Genomic DNA, 18,442 nt, shown 5'->3' with positions numbered 1-18,442 from the left:
TGACTATGATGGTATGAGACATGAATTGGCCATGATGGATTGGGAAACATTACTGAAAGGAAAAACAGTGGGCAGCCAATGGCAGGCATTTAAAGAATGAATAAGTGAACTCCAGAAGTTGTTTGTTCCTGTTTGGCATTGAACAAAACCCAATCCAAGATGGCCTGTGCCCTTGTTGGTTCCTCAACACATTGCTCCAGAAAACCATTCTGCAAGTACTCCAGAAATTCCTCCTCGATTGTACCATGACAAAATTGACTCTCCCAATCTATATGCAGATTAAAGTCACCCATAACCACAGATGTTCCTTTTCCCTTAACATATGCATCTCTGATTTCCTGTCTAATGCTTTTCCCAACAATACCACTATAGTTTGGTGGTCTGTGTACCATCCCCACCAATGTTTTTTGCCCCTTGTTGTTTATTAACTCAACCCATACAGATTCTACATCATCTGTGTCACTATCGTTCCTCAATATCGCATCAATATTATCCTTAATCAACAATGCAATTCCTGAAGGATGCTATTCCTTCTGTTTATCTCGGAGGGGGGGGTTCTTCCGCTACTTACTAGACAGTCGAGATGACTGCCCAACTTCTCCCAGATTGCTCCTCTGCTGGATCTGCTCTTCTGCTGCCTTTGCTAAGATAGATATCTTATCACAGAGGGGATATGGGCACTGCCATCAGTCAGACAAGAGTGCAATGCACATTGATGTCAAGTGAAGATTATGGGGAGTCCACATTAGATGTCCTCATCGATCTCCATGAATCCAAAGACAATGGGTGTGTCCCACGCTTGTCTGGACATCACCAAGGCATCAGATCCAACATCCTCATCATTGAGGATCGCCTCAGCCTTATCCCCTTCAATGTCTGCATGTGCCGTTCTTCCATTTGCTGCTTGGACAGTTCCCCCGCCCCGTTACAGCACAGCAAACAACAATGATGCATAAATCCCATTGGATTGTATTGAGAGGCTCCACCAGACCAATCCAGGCACTGTGACCTCACATTCAGCAACCATATGGTTTTGCTCTACCAAAGTGCAAGTTACGGCATAAACCTTACTGAATCTTATCTCTGCTGCACTCTGTGACCACCACATGGTGCCATCAGCCACTTCCTCTGTGGGTAGCATTTGTCCCCGATAACCCTGAGAGGTGTTAGGGATCTGAAAGTGGTTGGAAATGCACACTCCCATGCGTGTGGCCCTCCACCACCCAGAACGATTGTGGCCCCACTGCACAGACCAATTGTGGATCCCCTTCCTCCCCAACCAAGTCAGCCCCGTCACTCTCCTCCACCAATCGCATGTAGAATGACAGCGGTCCCCCTCTCCCCACAGGCCCTGCCCTAATTGGCCTACCCCCACAGACTCCATCCACATTGGCCCTGCCCTGGCACTGCCCCCCCACAGCCTGTCCTCCACTAACCCTGCCGTGTGGCACTGCCCAGTGGCCACTGCCAAAAGAACAAAGAACAAATAAAATTACAGCACAGGAACAGACCCTTTGGCCCTCCAAGTCCACACCAATCATGTTGTCTGACTTGGTGATTCAAAGTGCTTGATTCGAAGTGCTAGGCAGACTTGAAACTGGGAGTGTTTCAGATCCCATTTTAAGATCCATGCTCAGATGCCCACACGCAGTCTGCCTGAAAAAATATCAGCAATTCCAAATCATGTTGCAAAAGCATGTGGGCGGGGCTTGACGCACCTGAAATGCTGCAGATCCTATCAGCGCCTTCAACTGAGCATGCGCAGAAAAAAAGATAGCATGCGGCACTCCTGCCACATCGCTTCCAGGGCAGATAATGACTCCCCTGGTTCCCATAGACATTGCCCCACTCCTGCAATATTACTGACCCCCTTATCCCCAGACCCGCTCTGCCATCCAGAATGTTCGCAGCCCCTCTCCCCCTCTGTCCGTGCCACAGACGCAGCATGGATTTGTTAAGGGGAAGTCATGTCTGACGAATTTACTGGAATTCTATGAGGATGTGTCTAGTGCGGTGGATAGAGGGGAACCGGTGGATGTGGTGTTTCTCGATTTTCAGAAGGCATTTGATAAGGTGCCGCACAAAAGGTTGTTACAGAAGGTTAGGGGGCATGGAGTTGGGGGTAAGGTGTTAGCGTGGATAGGGGATTGGCTGTCAAATAGGAGGCAGAGAGTGGGTGTCAATGGGTGCTATTCGGATTGGCAGTTGGTGACTAGTAGTGTGCCCCAGGGATCGGTGCTGGGGCCTCAGCTATTTACCATTTATATAGATGATCTGGAGGAGGGAGCCAAGTGTAAGGTGTCGAAATTTGCCGATGACACAAAGATAAGTGGAACAGCAAATTGTGCGGAGGGTGTGGAAAGTCTGCAGAGGGATCTAGATAGGCTGAGCGAGTGGGCGAGGACCTGGCAGATGGAATACAATGTTGGCAAGTGTGAGGTTATCCACTTTGGTAGGAATAATAGTAGGAAGGACTACTACTTACAGGGCGAAAAGCTGCAGCATGCTACAGTGCAGAGGGACCTCGGGGTCCTTGTGCATGAGTCGCAAAAACCCAGCCGACAGATGCCGCAGGTGGTCAGGAAGGCAAATGGGATGCTGGCCTTCATAGCAAGGGGGATTGAATATAAAAGTAGGGAGGTCTTGCTGCAACTGTACAGGGCACTGGTGAGGTCGCAGCTGGAGTACTGTGTGCAGTTTTGGTCCTGCACTTGCGCAAGGATATTTTGGCCTTGGAGGGAGTGCAGAGGAGGTTCACTAGGCTGATACCGGAGTTGAGGGGGTTGAGCTTTGAGGAGAGGCTGAATAGACTGGGCTTGTACTCGTTAGAGTTTAGAAGGGTGAGGGGGGATCTCATTGAGACATATAAGATGATGAAAGGGATGGATAGGATAGAGGTGGAGAGGTTCTTCCCGCTCAGAAAGGACAGCAGGACTGGAGGGCACAGCCTCAAGATAAGGAGGGGGCAGTTTAGACCAGAGTTGAGGAGGAACTTCTTCACTCAAAGGGTGGTGAATCTCTGGAATTCTCTGCCCGTTGAAGTGGTGGAGGCTACCTCGCTAAATATATTTAAGACGCGGGTAGATAGGTTTTTGGTAGGCAAGGGGATTAAGGGTTATGGGGAGAAAGCGGGAAAGTGGAACTGAGCCACTTCAGATCAGCCATGATCTTATTGAATGGCGGGGCAGGCTCGAAGGGCTAGATGGCCTACTCCTGCTCCTATTTCTTATGTTCTTATGTTCCCCCTCATTGATTACAGGCAGAGTGGCAGCGGACAACCTCCGCCCTCCGCCCTGCCCCCCTCCACCGCCCGCCCCCTCAGCACTTACCTCCTCATTGGCTGGAGCATCTAAATCGGACTTTTGTTTGGAGCATGCAATGGTAAAGGGGGGAAAGTGCCGTTAAGGTTAGGCATGCAGCCCATTAAGTTAATTTAAATGCATGCAAATACATTTAAATGTTCCAGGCGCGGACCTGATTGTGACCATTATTGGGCCTTGGTAAAGGGGGAACTGGAGCAGATTGCGCTACTCACCTCACACCTGACTTCACCAAGTTTTTGCGCCCGCAATCAGGTGCAACTTGATGGTAAAATTGGGCTTAAGGTCTCAGTATTAGGTCAAATGCTTTTCATGATTATATATTAATCATAGAATCATAAAAACCATACAATACAGAAGGAGGCAGTTCAGCCCATCGAGCCTGCACCAACAACAATCCCACCCAGATTCTATCCCCGTAACCCCACGTATTTACTCTGCTAATCCCCCTAACATTAACGGTCAATTTAGTATGACAGATCCAGCTAACCTGCGCATTACAACAATAAACAAAGAACAAAGAAAATTATAGCAGAAGAACAGGCCCTTTGGCCCTCCAGGCCTGCACCAACCATGCTGCCTGTGTGAACTAAAACCCCCTTTGAGGACTATATCCCTCCACTTCCATCCTATTCATGTATTTATCCAGACGCCCCTTAAATGTCACTTTCGTATTTGCTTCCACTACCTCCCCGGGCAGCGAGTTCCAGGCAACCACAAGTCTCTGTGCAACAAAATTGCCTTGTACATTTCCTTTAAACCTTTCCCCTCACACCTTAAACCTATGCCTCTTAGTAATTGACTCTTCCACCCTGGGAAAAAGCTTCTGACTATCCACTCTGTCCATGCCCCTCATAATCTTGTAAACTTTTATCAGGTAGCCCCTCAACCTCCATCGTTCCAGTGAGAAAAAACCAAGTTTCTCCACCCTCCCTTCATAGCTAATGCCCTCCATACCAGGCAACGTTTTGGTAATTCTTTTCTGAACCCTCTCCAAAGCCTTCATATCCTTCTTGAATACCGGGCCGGCTAGACTCTTCCCCCCAACTCCCGCCAGAAATGGTTCACTCCAACAGGGTTTACAATAGCTCTCCACTTGCAGGCAGCTGACAGCCCGACCCCACTGAAAAGAAGTGGGGGGGGGGGGGCGGGGGGGGTGCAGCACGCAATCGTGAACCTCAGAGGGCTGGCACTGGGGTGATGCTACCTTGGCATTATCATTGTGGCAGTGCCAACCTGGATCCCTGGCACTATCCAAGGGGCAAAGTGTCAATGCTCAGGGTGCATCTTGCACTGCCCATTGGGCATCAGGCAGTGCCAAGGGGATGGGGCCTAATAGGGGCTGGGCCTGATAGGGGCAGGGCCTCTGGGAGGACAATTGGTGGGGGTAGCAGGGTCTCACTGCCACTCTGCAGTGGGGATCAGTAGGGGAAGGAGTGAGGCCAGTGATTGGGGCTAGCCATCGGGGTTGGGGGGGGGCAATCTTCGGGGTGGACGGGACTGGGAGGGATGGGAGTGCACATTGCAGGCGGGGGAACCTTCTAGGAGGAGATCAGGGCTGCCAGGGGTGGAAGATCAAGGCAGTGGCTAGACACGTTAAAAGAGCCAGCATCGGGGCTGCAGAGGGTTGCATGGCCGGCAATGCAGAGGCCACAGGGTTGGCCAGCGATCAAAGTGGCCAGCAATCAAAAGGCCGGCAGACAGGCCCCACTGCACATGTGCCAATTTTGGCACTAACAGGTTGGCGCATGTGCAGTGGCCTGCTCAACTCTATGCTGCCGACCACCCAGCCAGAATAGGCCACACCCAATGAATTTGAACGTAGTTCACGCTGGTGCACTCAGCAGTGCACAGGGTGCGGGAAATTCTATTTTAAACTCCTAGTGGAAAAAAGCAGAATTTACTCTAGTTTTTATGTGAATTCGGCACTTCGAATTTTTTTAGGAGAATTCGACCTTTGACTTGTGCCTTGTAAATTGTGGTTAGAACTTGATGCCAAGGTCAGGCACTCTCACCTCACCTTTGGAATTCAGTTCTCTAACAAAGAAAAAGGAAAAAACAAGAAAAAGTACTGCACAGGAACATGCCCTTTGGTCCTCTACGCCTGTGCTATCATGATACCTAACTAAGTTAAAAAAAGCCTTCTGTCCTTACTGGGTTCATATCCCTCTATTCCCTCTCTATTCATGTATCCATCCAGATGCCTCTTAAATGTTGCTATGGGCCCGCTTCCATCACATCCTCTGGCAGCACGTTCCAGGCACACACCACTCTGCGTGAGGAATTTCCCCACAAATCTCCCTTAAACTTTGCCCCTCTCACCTTGAACCTGTGCCCCCTTGTTGTTGACACTTCCTCCCTTGTAAAAAGCCTCTGATTATTCATCCTGTCTGTGCCTCTCATAATAATTTTGTAGACCTCTATCAGGTCTCCCCTCAACCTGCATATTTCCAGTGAAAACAATCCTAGTTTATTCAACCTCTCCCCATAGCCAACACCCTTGAGATCAGATAATATCCTAGTGAATCTTCTTTGCACTCTTCCAAAGCTTCAACAAGCTTTTAATAGTGTGAAGATCAGAACTGCCAGCAATACTCTAAATGTGGCCTAATCAAGGTTTTATAAAACCGATATTTGAACAAGGACCTTTTTTTTATATAACTGATATTTGAACCGAGGTTGTAATAAGATCAGGAACTCAGTGGCGCTGGTGGAACTGGAATCAGTGAGCTGGTTATTGCTCAGCAAATGCCCTCTGGCACTGTTGGTGACCGCTTCCATCACTTCGTAGATCAAAGGGGTGGTAATTGACTGAGTTGAATATTCTTTTGATTTGATTTATTATTGTCACATGCATTGGGATACAGTGAAAAGTATTGTTTCTCGCACTCTATACAGACAAAACATACCGTTCAGAGTACATCAATGATAAGGAAAGGAGGGGGTGCAGAATATAGGCTGCAGTTGCAGATAGGGTGTCGAGAAAGATCAGTTTAATATATGGCAGGTCCGTTCAAAAATCTGATGGCAGCAGGGAAGAAACTGTTTTTGAGTTAGTTGGTACGTGTGCTTTTTGTGTACAGGACATAACTGGGAAATTATCCACATTGCTGGGTAGATGCCGACCTTGTAGCTGTTCTGGGACAGCTTGATGAGAGATGTGCCATAAGGTTTCAGTTCTACTGCCAAAGTTTTGTCAGGGCCCACTGCATTTGCAGTATCCACTGCCTTCAGATATTTCTTGATATTACATTGAGTGAACTGAGTTGGCTGAAGACTAAAATCTGTGTTGCTATGGATCTCCACAGGACAACAGATTATCCACCCAGCATTTGGCTGAAGATTGTTGCAAATGCTTCTGTCTAGTCTTTTGCACTGATGCGCTGGGATACCCCCACCACTGAATTGGTTAATAAGAACATAAGAACTAGGATCAGGAGTAGGCCATCTGGCCCCTCGAGCCTGTTCCGCTATTCAATAAGATCATGGCTGATCCAGCTGTGACAATTGTTTATGATTTACATAGATGATTTGGAGTTGGGGATCAAACGTAGTGTGTCAAAATTCGCAGATGACACTAGTGTGCAGAGGATGCTGAAATCTGGCAAAGGGATATAGATAATCTAAGTGAGTGAGTGAGGGTCTGGCAGATGGAGTACAATATTAGTAAATGTGAGGTCATCTATTTTGGTAGGAATAATAGCAAAATGGACTATTATTTAAATGGTAAAAAATTTCAGCATGTGGCTGTGCAGAAGGACCTGGGTGTCCTTGTGCAAGAATCTCAAGGAGTTGGTTTGCAGGTGCAGCAGGTAATTAAGAAGGCAACTGGAATTTGCTATTAATGCTGTTTGTTGTGCAAGTAGTCCTGTGTCGAACATTGTCACCTCATTTTTAGGTAAGCACGATGCTGCTCCTGGCATGCCCTCCTGCATTCCTTATTGAACTAAATGGTACATGGTGGTAATGGTAGAATGGGAATATGCCAGGACTCAACTCCACTTACCCGCTTGCTCACCATAACTCTTAATTCCTTCACTGTTCAAAAATTTATCTTTCCTTGCTTTAAAAACATTCAATGAGGTAGCCTCAACTGCTTCACTCGGCAGGGAATTCGACAGATTCATAACCCTTTGTGTGAAGAAGTTCCTCCTCAACTCAGTCCTAAATCGGCTTCCCTTTATTTTGAGGCTATGCTCCCTGGTTCTAGTTTCACCCGCCAGTGGAAAAAACTTCCCTGCTTCTATCTTAGCTATTCCCTTCATAATCTTATATGTTTCTATAAGATCTCCCCTCATTCTTCTGAATTCCAATGAGTATAGCCACAGACTACTCAGTGTCTCCTCATAAGCCAACCCTCTCAACTCCGGAATCAACCTAGTGAATTTCCTCTGCACCCGCTCCAGGGCCAGTATATCCTTTCTCAAGTAAGGAGACCAAAACTGTACCCCAGGTGTGGCCTCACCAGCACCTTTTACAGCTACAACATAACTTTGCTGTTTTTAAACTCCATCCCTCTAGCAATGAAGATCAAAATTCCATTTGCCTTCTTAATTACCTGCTGCACCTGCAAACCAACTCCTTGAGATTCTTGCACAAGGACACCCAGGTCCTTCTGCACAGCAGCATGCTGAAATTTTTTACCATTTAAATAATAGTCCATTTTGCTATTATTCCGACCAAAATGTATGACCTCATATTTACCAATATTGTACTCCAACTGCCAGACCTTCACTCACTCACTTAGATTATCTATATCCCTTTGCCAGATTTCAGCATCCTCTGCACACTAGTGTCATCTTAGTGTCATCTGCAAATTTTGACACACTACCCTTGATCTCCAACTCCAAATCATCTATGTAAATCATAAACAATTGTCACAGCTGGATCAGATCTGATCAGGAGATTGTGGAACCACTTAGCTCTATCTGCAATTTGCTGTTAATGCTGTTTGCTGTGCAAGTAGTCCTGTGTTGTACGTTGTCACCTCATTTTTAGGTAAGCATGATGCTGCTCCTGGCATGCCCTCCTGCATTCCTCATTGAACTAAATGGTACATGGTGGTAATGGTAGAATGGGAATATGCCAGACCAGCCCAGATTGTGACAAAGCTTTGACAAAGGGTCATCTGGACTTGAAACATCAGCTCTTTTCTCTCCTTAGAGATGCTGCCAGATCTGCTGAAATTTTACAGCATTTTCTCTTTTGGTTTCTGATTCCAGCATCCGCAGTAATTTGCTTGTATCCCGGCCAGATTGTGATTGAGTACATACACTTCTGCTGCTGATGATGGCCCACAGCATCTCATGGTTGCCCAGTTATGAGTTGCTAGATAGATTCAAAATCTATCCCATTTAGTACGGTGGTAGTGCCACACAACACAATGGAGAGTATCCTCATGTGAAGACAGGATTTTGTCTCCACAAGGATTGTGTAGTGGTCACTCCCACCAAAACTGTCATAGAGAGCTACATCTATGGGTCAGTGAGAATGAGGTCAAGTGGATATTTTTCTTTGCAGCGTGTCAATTGAGGGGAAGCAATGGCATAGTGATATTGTAGCTGGGCTAGCAACCAGAAACCACCAAAGCAGATAGCGAAATTTGAATAAAATCTGGAATTAAAAGTCTTAATGATGACCATGAAACTATTATTATAAAAACTCATCTGGGTCATTCATGTCTTTTAGAGAAAGAAGTCTTGCCTTCATTGCATATGTGTGACTTCATATTAACAGCAATTGGTTGATTCTTAAACTCCCTCTGAAATGGGCTAGAAAGCCACTGACAATCAGAAGTGGGCAATAAATGTTAGCCCAACCAGCGTCGCTTACATCCCACGAAAGAGTAACAAAAAAACAGAGGATACAGATTTAAAGTAACAAGTAGAAGATTAGAGAGGGGAATTGAGGATTTATTTTGCCAGAGGGTCTAGAACTCACTGACTGAAAAGATGATAGAGGGAAAAACCCAAGTCACAAATAAAAAATACTTTGTCATGCATTTGAAGTGCCAAAATCCACCGGAATTAATGGATCAAAAGCTGGAAAGCGGGATTAGGCTGGATAGCTCTTTATCTGTAGGCACTGACACAATGACCAGAGGCCTTCTTTTAAGCTTTCTCTATATACTTCTATGTTTCTGACCCCTTGACATTCTTTCTAAAATGTAATGCCTTGAATTGGACACAATTCACGGGTCATCAGGACTCGAAACATCAGCTCTTTTCTCTCCTTACAGATGCTGCCAGACCTGCTGAGATTTTCGAGCATTTTCTCTTTTGGTCAGCAAATGAAGCCTACCAGTAATTTATAAAGGTTTAGTAAAACTTCTTTGCTGTTGTATTTAGTGCCTCTATTTTTTAAATCTTGGGATTTGAACAGCGTTATCAATTTGTTCTGCAATCTTCAAAAACTAACATAAATTAACTCCCAGGTGGCTCTGTTCTTTCACCCTCCTAAAACTTAAAATTTTGAAGTAAGATCATGACATGTTTAAATGTCCATATGTAATGGGTATCAAATAATGTTTTTAAAGGATCAATTTACCCCTTCAAGATTAAGTAATTAAGATTTTTTTCTCCACAGCCTATTGCACCAATTTCTAACTTTAGTGATATTGACACATTCAGGATTCCAGCTCAGTATCCCTGGCGGTTCTGTGAAAAATGCCAAGGCCATCACAATTCAAAACATGCAGGCCAAGAGATGAGACGTAAGCAAAATAGGAACAATTCAAAACAGAAACAATTCAGGTTGGAGGCTACATCTTCACTGGAGAAGCTAGCACCGCGTATGAGAAGAAAGGATAGAGTTAGATTAATTGCAGAAGCATTTGACAGAAGAGACAGAAGAAACATTGAACGTGCAGAAAAAGAAAGGATGCAGAGGCAGCTGCAAGAGGAAGAATGGGAAAAAAAGAAACTAGCTTTAAGAAAGGCTCAATCTAAAGTTAGGAGAAAAGGAAGAGAGTTTTCCCCTCATTGTGCTGTCGCACATGAAAGAACTACCAAACGCAAATCAAGGCACCATAGCCAAGACAATTGGCAGCATGAAAAAAGAATGGAAAAAGCCAAAATCTCATGCCATCACATTGCAAAAGGATATACAGATGAGCATCCCACACAGCCCAGGCACAGACATCACAGGCATAGCTAGCCAATTTTCAAAAGACTAGCATACAATTTTTGGTTTTAGGTAAAGGATTTACATGAAGGCTATATTAACTCAATAGTCCAGAACATATCCATTAAATTATTCAAAAGTTACAGTAATTTTTTTTAAATTGCTAAGTAATAAGTTATTTTTCCCATTCCACATGCCTAGAGTTTCCTTGAATACAGCTCAGGTAACTTGCTTACTGATTCAACTGTAACTTTTATTTGAGACAATTTGGTCTTTAATATGTCAACTAAGACTGGGAATTCTCTTGATATCAAAACATAGGAGTTAAACTCAGAGGTTCAGTGCACGTCTTCTAAGTATTAAAGTACATCAAATGTTATATCTCAGTTTTAGAGATAAAACATTTGTTCCGGTTGTTTCACCATGTTAAAGAATCAAGTGTAAGAATTATCTTTATGTTGTCCTGATAAAATGTCAGGTTCTTGCCCTTGAAATCAATGACCTGAGCTTTTCCACCTCATCTTTCTTAGGTGGTGTGATCTATTTTGCTTTAAAATTCCCATGTGAAAGATAATTTCTTTTAGCTGATTGTTAACTAACAAAAAAGGGGCTCATTTGTGGATGATAAATATGCAAACAAAAATTATTCCCTTCAATACTGTTTTTGCAATTTTTATTTGAAAAGTACTAACAAAAATGTTCAAATAGGAAGTGCAAAAGAAACAGGTTATATTTAAAGGAAACATACCTGGCTTGTACAGCTCAAAAATCATTAGATAAATTAAAGATAAATATTTGGACATGTCATGAACAACAAATGAGATGTGGATTCTCATTTTACGAATATGACCAGCAAGGTGCAAAGAAAACTATTAGCAATTATTACAAAAAAACACTTTGAAGAGTATTAACATTAATTACTGGGAGGAGTTTACTATCACTTATTCAGAATAGCAACAACACGTCTATCAAGCTGCATCACACTTTGAGTGCTAATTTCTTAACAAAAAGACAGAACAGGAAAAGAAAAGGAAATATAAGGAAGCAAATCCTGCACACCAGATCCCACAATCTCGCAAGATGTCCTGCCCCTTGTGTCCAAAGATCTGCAGGTCAAGAATGCTGTTCACTCAAATCAAGACCCATGATAGAAACTCACGACACTGAGTAGGTGTCATCCTCGAATTGGGGGACAGAAACCAACAACAACAAAATTTGAACCAAAATTCATACATTTATTTCTCAAACTATATGATGTTCTGAATATTCTAGGCTTTAAAATCTAACTGAAATTTAAAGCTGTACTCACTAACCCCAAAATGAATAATGAGTTTTTCACTGAAGTTGGATATTCCATATTATAGGCAGACTATATCAACAGAAATACAGAACCTCCAGAGTATGTTTGGACATATCTGATGGCCAGAATTTCTTAGTTTTTTTAATTAACTAAAATGTCCATAACCTGATTTTATTGTATATTTAAATAAATTATATTATTTTTAAATTTAACAGTTGCGTTCAGTAATATATCAGTGTTGTAACTTTACATTTAGAAAAACTACAAAAGTGCATCAAAGTTCTCCAGACAGCTTTTCAACTTCCATACAAACTTGAATACTTGGAAGTGCATGATAAAATAGGACTGAGTCAGCATGGTTTCACCAAGGGAAGGTCATGCCTGACAAATCTGTTAAGAGTTATTTGAGGAGGCAACAAGGAAGAAAGAGTGCAGAAAATATTTACTAAGATGCTACTGGGACGATGATTTGAGTTATAAGGAGAGGCTGGATAGACTGAGATTTTTTTCTCTGGAGGGTAGAAGACAGAGGGGTGATCTTATAGTGGTCTATAAAATAATGAGGGGCGCAGATCAGCTAGATAGTCAATATCTTTTCCCAAAGGTAGGGGAGTCTAAAATTAGAGGGCATAGGTTTAAGGTGAGAGGGGAGAGATACAGAAGTGTCCAGAGGGCAATTTTTTCACACAAAGGGTGGTAAGTGTCTGGAATAAGCTGCCAGAGGTAGTAGTAGAGGCGGGTACAATTCTATCTTTTAAAAAGCATTTAGACAGTTACGTGGGTATGATGTGTATAGAGGGATATAGGCCAAATGCAGGCAATTGGGATTAGCTTAGGGGTTTAAAAAAAAGGACAGCATGGACAAATTGGGCAGAAGGGCCTGTTTCAATGCTCTAATCCTCTATGACTCTATGAGTTAGATAAAGGAGAACCAGTGGACGTGATTTATTAAGATTTCTCAAAGGCCTTTGATAAGGTGCCGCATAGGAGACTGTTAAATAAGAGCCATGGTATTAAGAATAAGTCCTGACATGGATAGAGGATTGGCTGACTGACAGAAGGCAAAGAGTGGAGATAAAAGGGTCTTTTTCAGGATGGCTGCTGGTGACTAGTGGTGTGCCTCAGGGGTCGGTGCTGGGACCACAACTTTTCAAAATATACATTAATTATTTGGAAGAAGGAACTGAAGGCACTATTTGCTAAGTTTGCGGATGATAAAAGATATGTAGAGGGACAGATAATATTGAGGAAGCAGGAGGGCTGCAAAAGGACTTGGACAGATTAGAAGAGTGGGCAAAGAAGTGGCAGATGGAATACAATGTGGAAAAGTGTGAGATTATGCACTTGGAAGGAGGAATGGCAGCATAGACTATTTTCTAAATGGGGAAATGCTTAGGAAATCAGAAACACATAGGGATTGGGAGTCCTTGTTCAAAATTCTCTTAAGGTTAACATGCAGGTTCAGTTGCCAGTTAGGAAAGCAAATGCAATGTTAGCATTCATGTTGAGAGGGCTAGAATACAAAATCAGGATAAGGATCTGGTTAGACCGCATTTGGAGTATAGTAAACAGTTATGGGCCCCGTATCTAAGGAAGGATGTGCTGGCCTTGGAAAGGGTCCAGAGGAGATTCAGAGGAGAATGCTCCCTGGAATGAAGAGTTTGACGGTTGAGAACTCTGGGTCTGTAGTCGTCCGAGGTTAGAAGGATGAGGGGGATTTTATTGGAACTTACAGGATACTACAAGGCTTGGAGAGAGTGTATGTGGAGAGGATGTTTCCACTCATAGAAAAAACTAGAACTAGTAGGCACAACCACAAACTAAATGGACGATCCTTTAAAAGAGGTGAGGAGGAATTTCTTCGACCAGAGAGTGGTGAATCTGTGGAACTCTTTGCTGCAGAAGACTGTGGAGGCCAGGTCATTGAGCGTCTTTAATACAGAGATAGATAGGTTCTTGATTATTTAAGAGATCAGGAGTTATAGGGAAATGACAGGAGAATGGGGATGAGAGAAATATCAGCCATGATTGAATGATGAAGTAGACTCGATGGGTCAAGTGGCCTAATTTTGCTCCTATGTCTTATGGTCTAATGGACTTCATCAAACACTGCAGCACATATCCTACTTTATACCAAGTCACATTTTTCTACCATCCCTGTGCTTGTTGACACACAATTGTTTCCTGTCTGACAATGCCTGATTTTAAAATTCTTACCTTTATTTTCAAATTCTTCCATTACATTGCTCCTCGCTTTCCTTGTGTCCTGCTTCAGCCCTCCAAAATCTCTGCACTCATCCAAGTTTGTTCTGTTTCGCATCCCCGATTTTAACCTACCAGAAAAGGTAACATAATAGTTGTTACCAATCGAGTAATAGGCCAGACCTATTGTCTGGAAACTTGAGTTTAAATTCCGATATGGCGACTGGAAAATGTCTTAGGGAAACAAAGGTAGTTTTAAGGAATTTATATTTGCACTGGTAAACATTAAAAAGGGAATCTTTTTAGTGGGTTTAATTTAAAGTTTTTGTGCCTAGAAGGGCAAAATCTATACAAAGAACAAAGAACATGAAGCTTTGAACATGAAGTTTAGCTTAGTATGAAGCTAAACTAGCCTAAATATAAAAAATGATAGTAAAAGATTTTACAAATATATAAAGAAGCTGGCTAGAGTGAATGTTGGACCCTTGGAGGACGAGAGGGGGGATTTAGCGATGGGTGACGAGGAAATGGCTGAGGCTTTAAATAAGTTTTTTGTGTTGGTCTTCATGGAGGAGGACACAAATAGCTTGCCGAATATTAAAGATAGAAGGATGGTAGGAGATGAGGTCCTTAATGCATTTACTGTCACTAGAGAGGTAGTGCTTGATAGACTAACTGAAGGTAGACAAGTCCCCCGGACCGGATGGAATGCATCCCAGGGTTCTGAAAGAAATGGCTGAGGTGATAGTGGATGCCTTGGTAATTATTTATCAAAATTCGCTGGACTCTGGGGAAGTGCCAGAAGATTGGAAAAACAGATAATGTTACGCCACTGTTTAAAAAAGGTAGCAAACAAAAGGCAGGAAATTATAGGCCAGTTAGTTGAACGTCCATAGTTGGGAAAATGCTAGAATCTGTCATCAAAGAAGAAATAACGAGGCACCTAGAAAAAAACAGTTTGATCAAGCAGACGCAGCACGGATTCGTGAAGGGGAAGTCGTGTTTAACAAATTTATTGGATTTCTATGAGGATGTGACTAGTGCGGTAGAGAGGAGAACCAGTGGATGTGGTGTTTTTAGATTTCCAAAAGGCGTTTGATAAGGTGCCTCACAAAAGGTTGCTGCAGGTTAGGGTGCATGGAGTTGGGTGTAAGGTGTTAGCGTGGATAGAGGATAGAGGAAAGCAGAGAGTTGGAATCCATGGGTGCTCTTCTGGTTGGCAGTTGGTGACTAGTGGAGTGCCGCAAGGATCGGTGCTGGGCCCTCAACTGTTTACCATTTACATAGATGATCTGGAGGAGGGGGCTGAGTGTAGGGTAACGAAATTTGCTGATGACACAAAGATGAATGGAAAAGCAAATTGCGTGGAAAGCACGGAAAGTCTGCAGAGAGATCTGGATAAGAACACAAGAACATAAGAAATAGGAGCAGGAGTAGGCCATCTGGCCCTTCGAGCCTGCCCCGCCATTCAATAAGATCATGGCTGATCTGTCGTGGCTCAGTTCCACTTTCCCGCCCTCTCCCCATAACCCTTAATCCCCTCTCTTATCAAAAACCCATCAACCCGCATCTTAAAAATATTTAGCGAGGCAGCCTCCACCACTTCAACGGGCAGAGAATTCCAGAGATTCACCACCCTTTGAGTGAAGAAGTTCCTCCTCAACTCCGTTCTGAACCGCCCCCCCTTTATCTTGAGGCTGTGCCCCCTAGTCCTACTGTCTTTTTTGAGCGGGAAGAGTCTTTCCACCTCTATCCTATCCATCCCATTCATCACCTTATACGTCTCAATGAGATCTCCCCTCATTCTTCTAAACTCTAACGAGTACAAGCCTAGTTTATTCAGCCTCTCCTCATAGCTCAACCCCCTCAACTCCGGTATCAGCCTAGTAAACCTCCTCTGCACTCCCTCCAGGGCCAAAATATCCTTGCGCAGGTGCGGCGCCCAAAACTGCACACAGTACTCCATAAGAACATAAGAACATAAGAAATAGGAGCAGGAGTAGGCCATCTAGCCCTTCGAGCCTGCCCCGCCATTCAATAAGATCATGGCTGATCTGTCGTGGCTCAGTTCCACTTTCCCGCCCTCTCCCCATAACCCTTAATCCCTTCTCTTATCAAAAACCCATCAACCCGCTTCTTAAAAATATTTAGCGAGGCAGCCTCCACCACTTCAACGGGCAGAGAATTCCAGAGATTCACCACCCTTTGAGTGAAGAAGTTCCTCCTCAACTCCGTTCTAAACCGCCTCCCCTTTATCTTGAGGCTGTGCCCCCTAGTCCTACTGTCCTTTCTGAGCGGGAAGAGTCTCTCCACCTCTATCCTATCCATCCCATTCATCATCTTATACGTCTCAATGAGATCTCCCCTCATTCTTCTAAACTCTAACGAGTACAAGCCTAGTTTATTCAGCCTCTCCTCATAGCTCAATCCCCTCAACTCCGGTATCAGCCTAGTAAACCTCCTCTGCACTCCCTCCAGGGCCAAAATATCCTTGCGCAGGTGCGGCGCCCAAAACTGCACACAGTACTCCAGCTGCGGCCTCACCAATGCCCTATACAGCTGCAGCAAGACCTCCCTACTTTTATATTCAATCCCCCTCGCTATGAAGGCCAGCATCCCATTCGCCTTCCTGACCACCTGCTGCACCTGCAAGCTGGGTTTTTGCGATTCATGCACAAGGACCCCGAGGTCCCTCTGCACCGTTGCCTGCTGCAGTTTTTCGCCACGTAAGTAATAGTCCTTCCTACCATTCTTCCTACCAAAGTGTACCACCTCACACTTGCCAACATTAAATTCCATTTGCCATTTCCTGGCCCATTCGCCCAGCCTATCTAGATCCTTCTGCAGACTCTCCACACCCTCCGCACAATTTGCCTTTCCCCCAATCTTGGTGTCATCAGCAAATTTCGACACCCTACACTCGGTTCCCTCCTCCAGATCATCTATAAGGCAGTAGATGTGGTATATATGGATTTTAGTAAGGCGTTTGATAAGGTTCACCATGGTATGCTTCTGCAGAAAATGCAGATGTATGGGATTGGTGGTAATTTAGGTACTTGGATCAGGAATTGGTTAGCAGATAGGAGACAGAGGGTGGTGGTTGATGGTAATTATTCATCATGGAGTTCGGTTACGAGTGGTGTGCCTCAGGGATCTGTTTTGGGGCCACTGCTGTTCGTAATCTTTATTAATGATCTGGATGAGGGTATAGTTGGGTGGATTAGTAAGTTTGCTGATGACACCAAAGTCGGAGGTGTGGTAGATTGTGAGGAAGGGTGTCGAAGTTTGCAGGGTGACTTGGACAGGTTGCAGAGCTGGGCCGCGAGGTGGCGGATGGAGTTTAATGCGGAGAAGTGTGAGGTAATCCATTTCGGTAGGAATAACAGATGTGTTGAGTATAGGGCTAACGGGAGGACTTTGAATAGAGTGGAGGAGCAGAGGGATCTAGGTGTATGTGTACATAGATCCCTGAAAGTTGGGAATCAAGTAGATAAGGTTGTTAAGAAGGCATACGGTGTCTTGGCGTTTATTGGTAGGGGGATTGAATTTAGGAGTCGCAGCGTCATGTTGCATCTGTACACAACTCTGGTGCGGCCGCACTTGGAGTACTGTGTGCAGTTCTGGTCCCCACATTACAGGAAGGATGTGGAGGCTTTGGAGAGGGTGCAGAGGAGGTTTACCAGGATGTTGCCTGGTATGCAGGGGAGGTCCTATGAGGAGAGACTGAGGGATTTGGGGTTGTTTTCACTGGAAAGAAGGCGGCTAAGAGGGGATCTTATAGAAACATATAAGATGATTAGAGGTTTAGATAGGGTGGATGGTGATAGCCTGTTTCCTCGGATGGAGAAATCTAGCACGAGGGGGCATGGCTTTAAATTAAGGGGGGGTAGTTATAGGACGGATGTCAGGGGTAGGTTCTTTACCCAGAGGGTGGTGAGGGACTGGAATGCCCTGCCTGCTGCAGTTGTAAATGCGCCTAGTTTGGGGGCGTTTAAGAGATTGGTGGATAGGTTTATGGACGAAAAAGGAGTGGTTTAGATTAGTGGGTCAATGTTCTTTTTTTAAAAATAAGACTGGTCGGCGCAACATTGTGGGCCGAAGGGCCTGTTCCGCGCTGTAATGTTCTATGTTCTATGTTCTATATAAATGGTAAATAGCTGAGGCCCCAGCACCGACCCCTGGGGCACCCCACTAGTCACCAACCGCCAATCCGAATAGCACCCATTGACCCCCACTCTCTGCCTCCTATTTGACAACCAATCCTCTATCCACGCTAACACCCTACCCCCAACTCCATGTCCTCTGACCTTCTGCAGTAACCTCTTGTGAGGTACCTTATCAAACGCCTTCTGAAAATCCAGAAAGACCACATCCACCGGCTCTCCTCTATCCACCGCCCTAGACACATCCTCATAGAACTCCAGTAAATTTGTCAGACACGACTTCCCTTTAATGAAACCGTGTTGCGTCTGCCCTATCAAGCAATTCCCTTCAAGAT

The 18,442-nt window shown here is 44.4% G+C and overlaps 1 protein-coding gene across 1 annotated transcript in view; it reads right to left on the bottom strand.

The window, feature by feature from the left end:
* The window catches only part of LOC145359951 (uncharacterized), a 141,136-nt gene that overhangs the window by 98,751 nt on the left and 23,943 nt on the right, over window positions 1-18,442 (bottom strand). Inside the window, exon 2 of the mRNA XM_080214843.1 lies at window positions 13,960-14,075. Within this exon, the coding sequence (XP_080070969.1) occupies window positions 13,960-14,062 (103 nt within the window). The 5' untranslated portion in view covers window positions 14,063-14,075. The remainder of the gene's footprint in view (window positions 1-13,959; window positions 14,076-18,442) is intronic.

The sequence above is a fragment of the Carcharhinus amblyrhynchos genome, chromosome 2, assembly GCF_965287045.1.
Source record: "Carcharhinus amblyrhynchos chromosome 2, sCarAmb.v2.hapA, whole genome shotgun sequence".
NCBI classification, from domain to species: Eukaryota; Metazoa; Chordata; class Chondrichthyes; order Carcharhiniformes; family Carcharhinidae; genus Carcharhinus; species Carcharhinus amblyrhynchos.
Note: the sequence above shows the minus strand (reverse complement) of the source record. Positions and strands in the feature narration are given on the sequence as shown.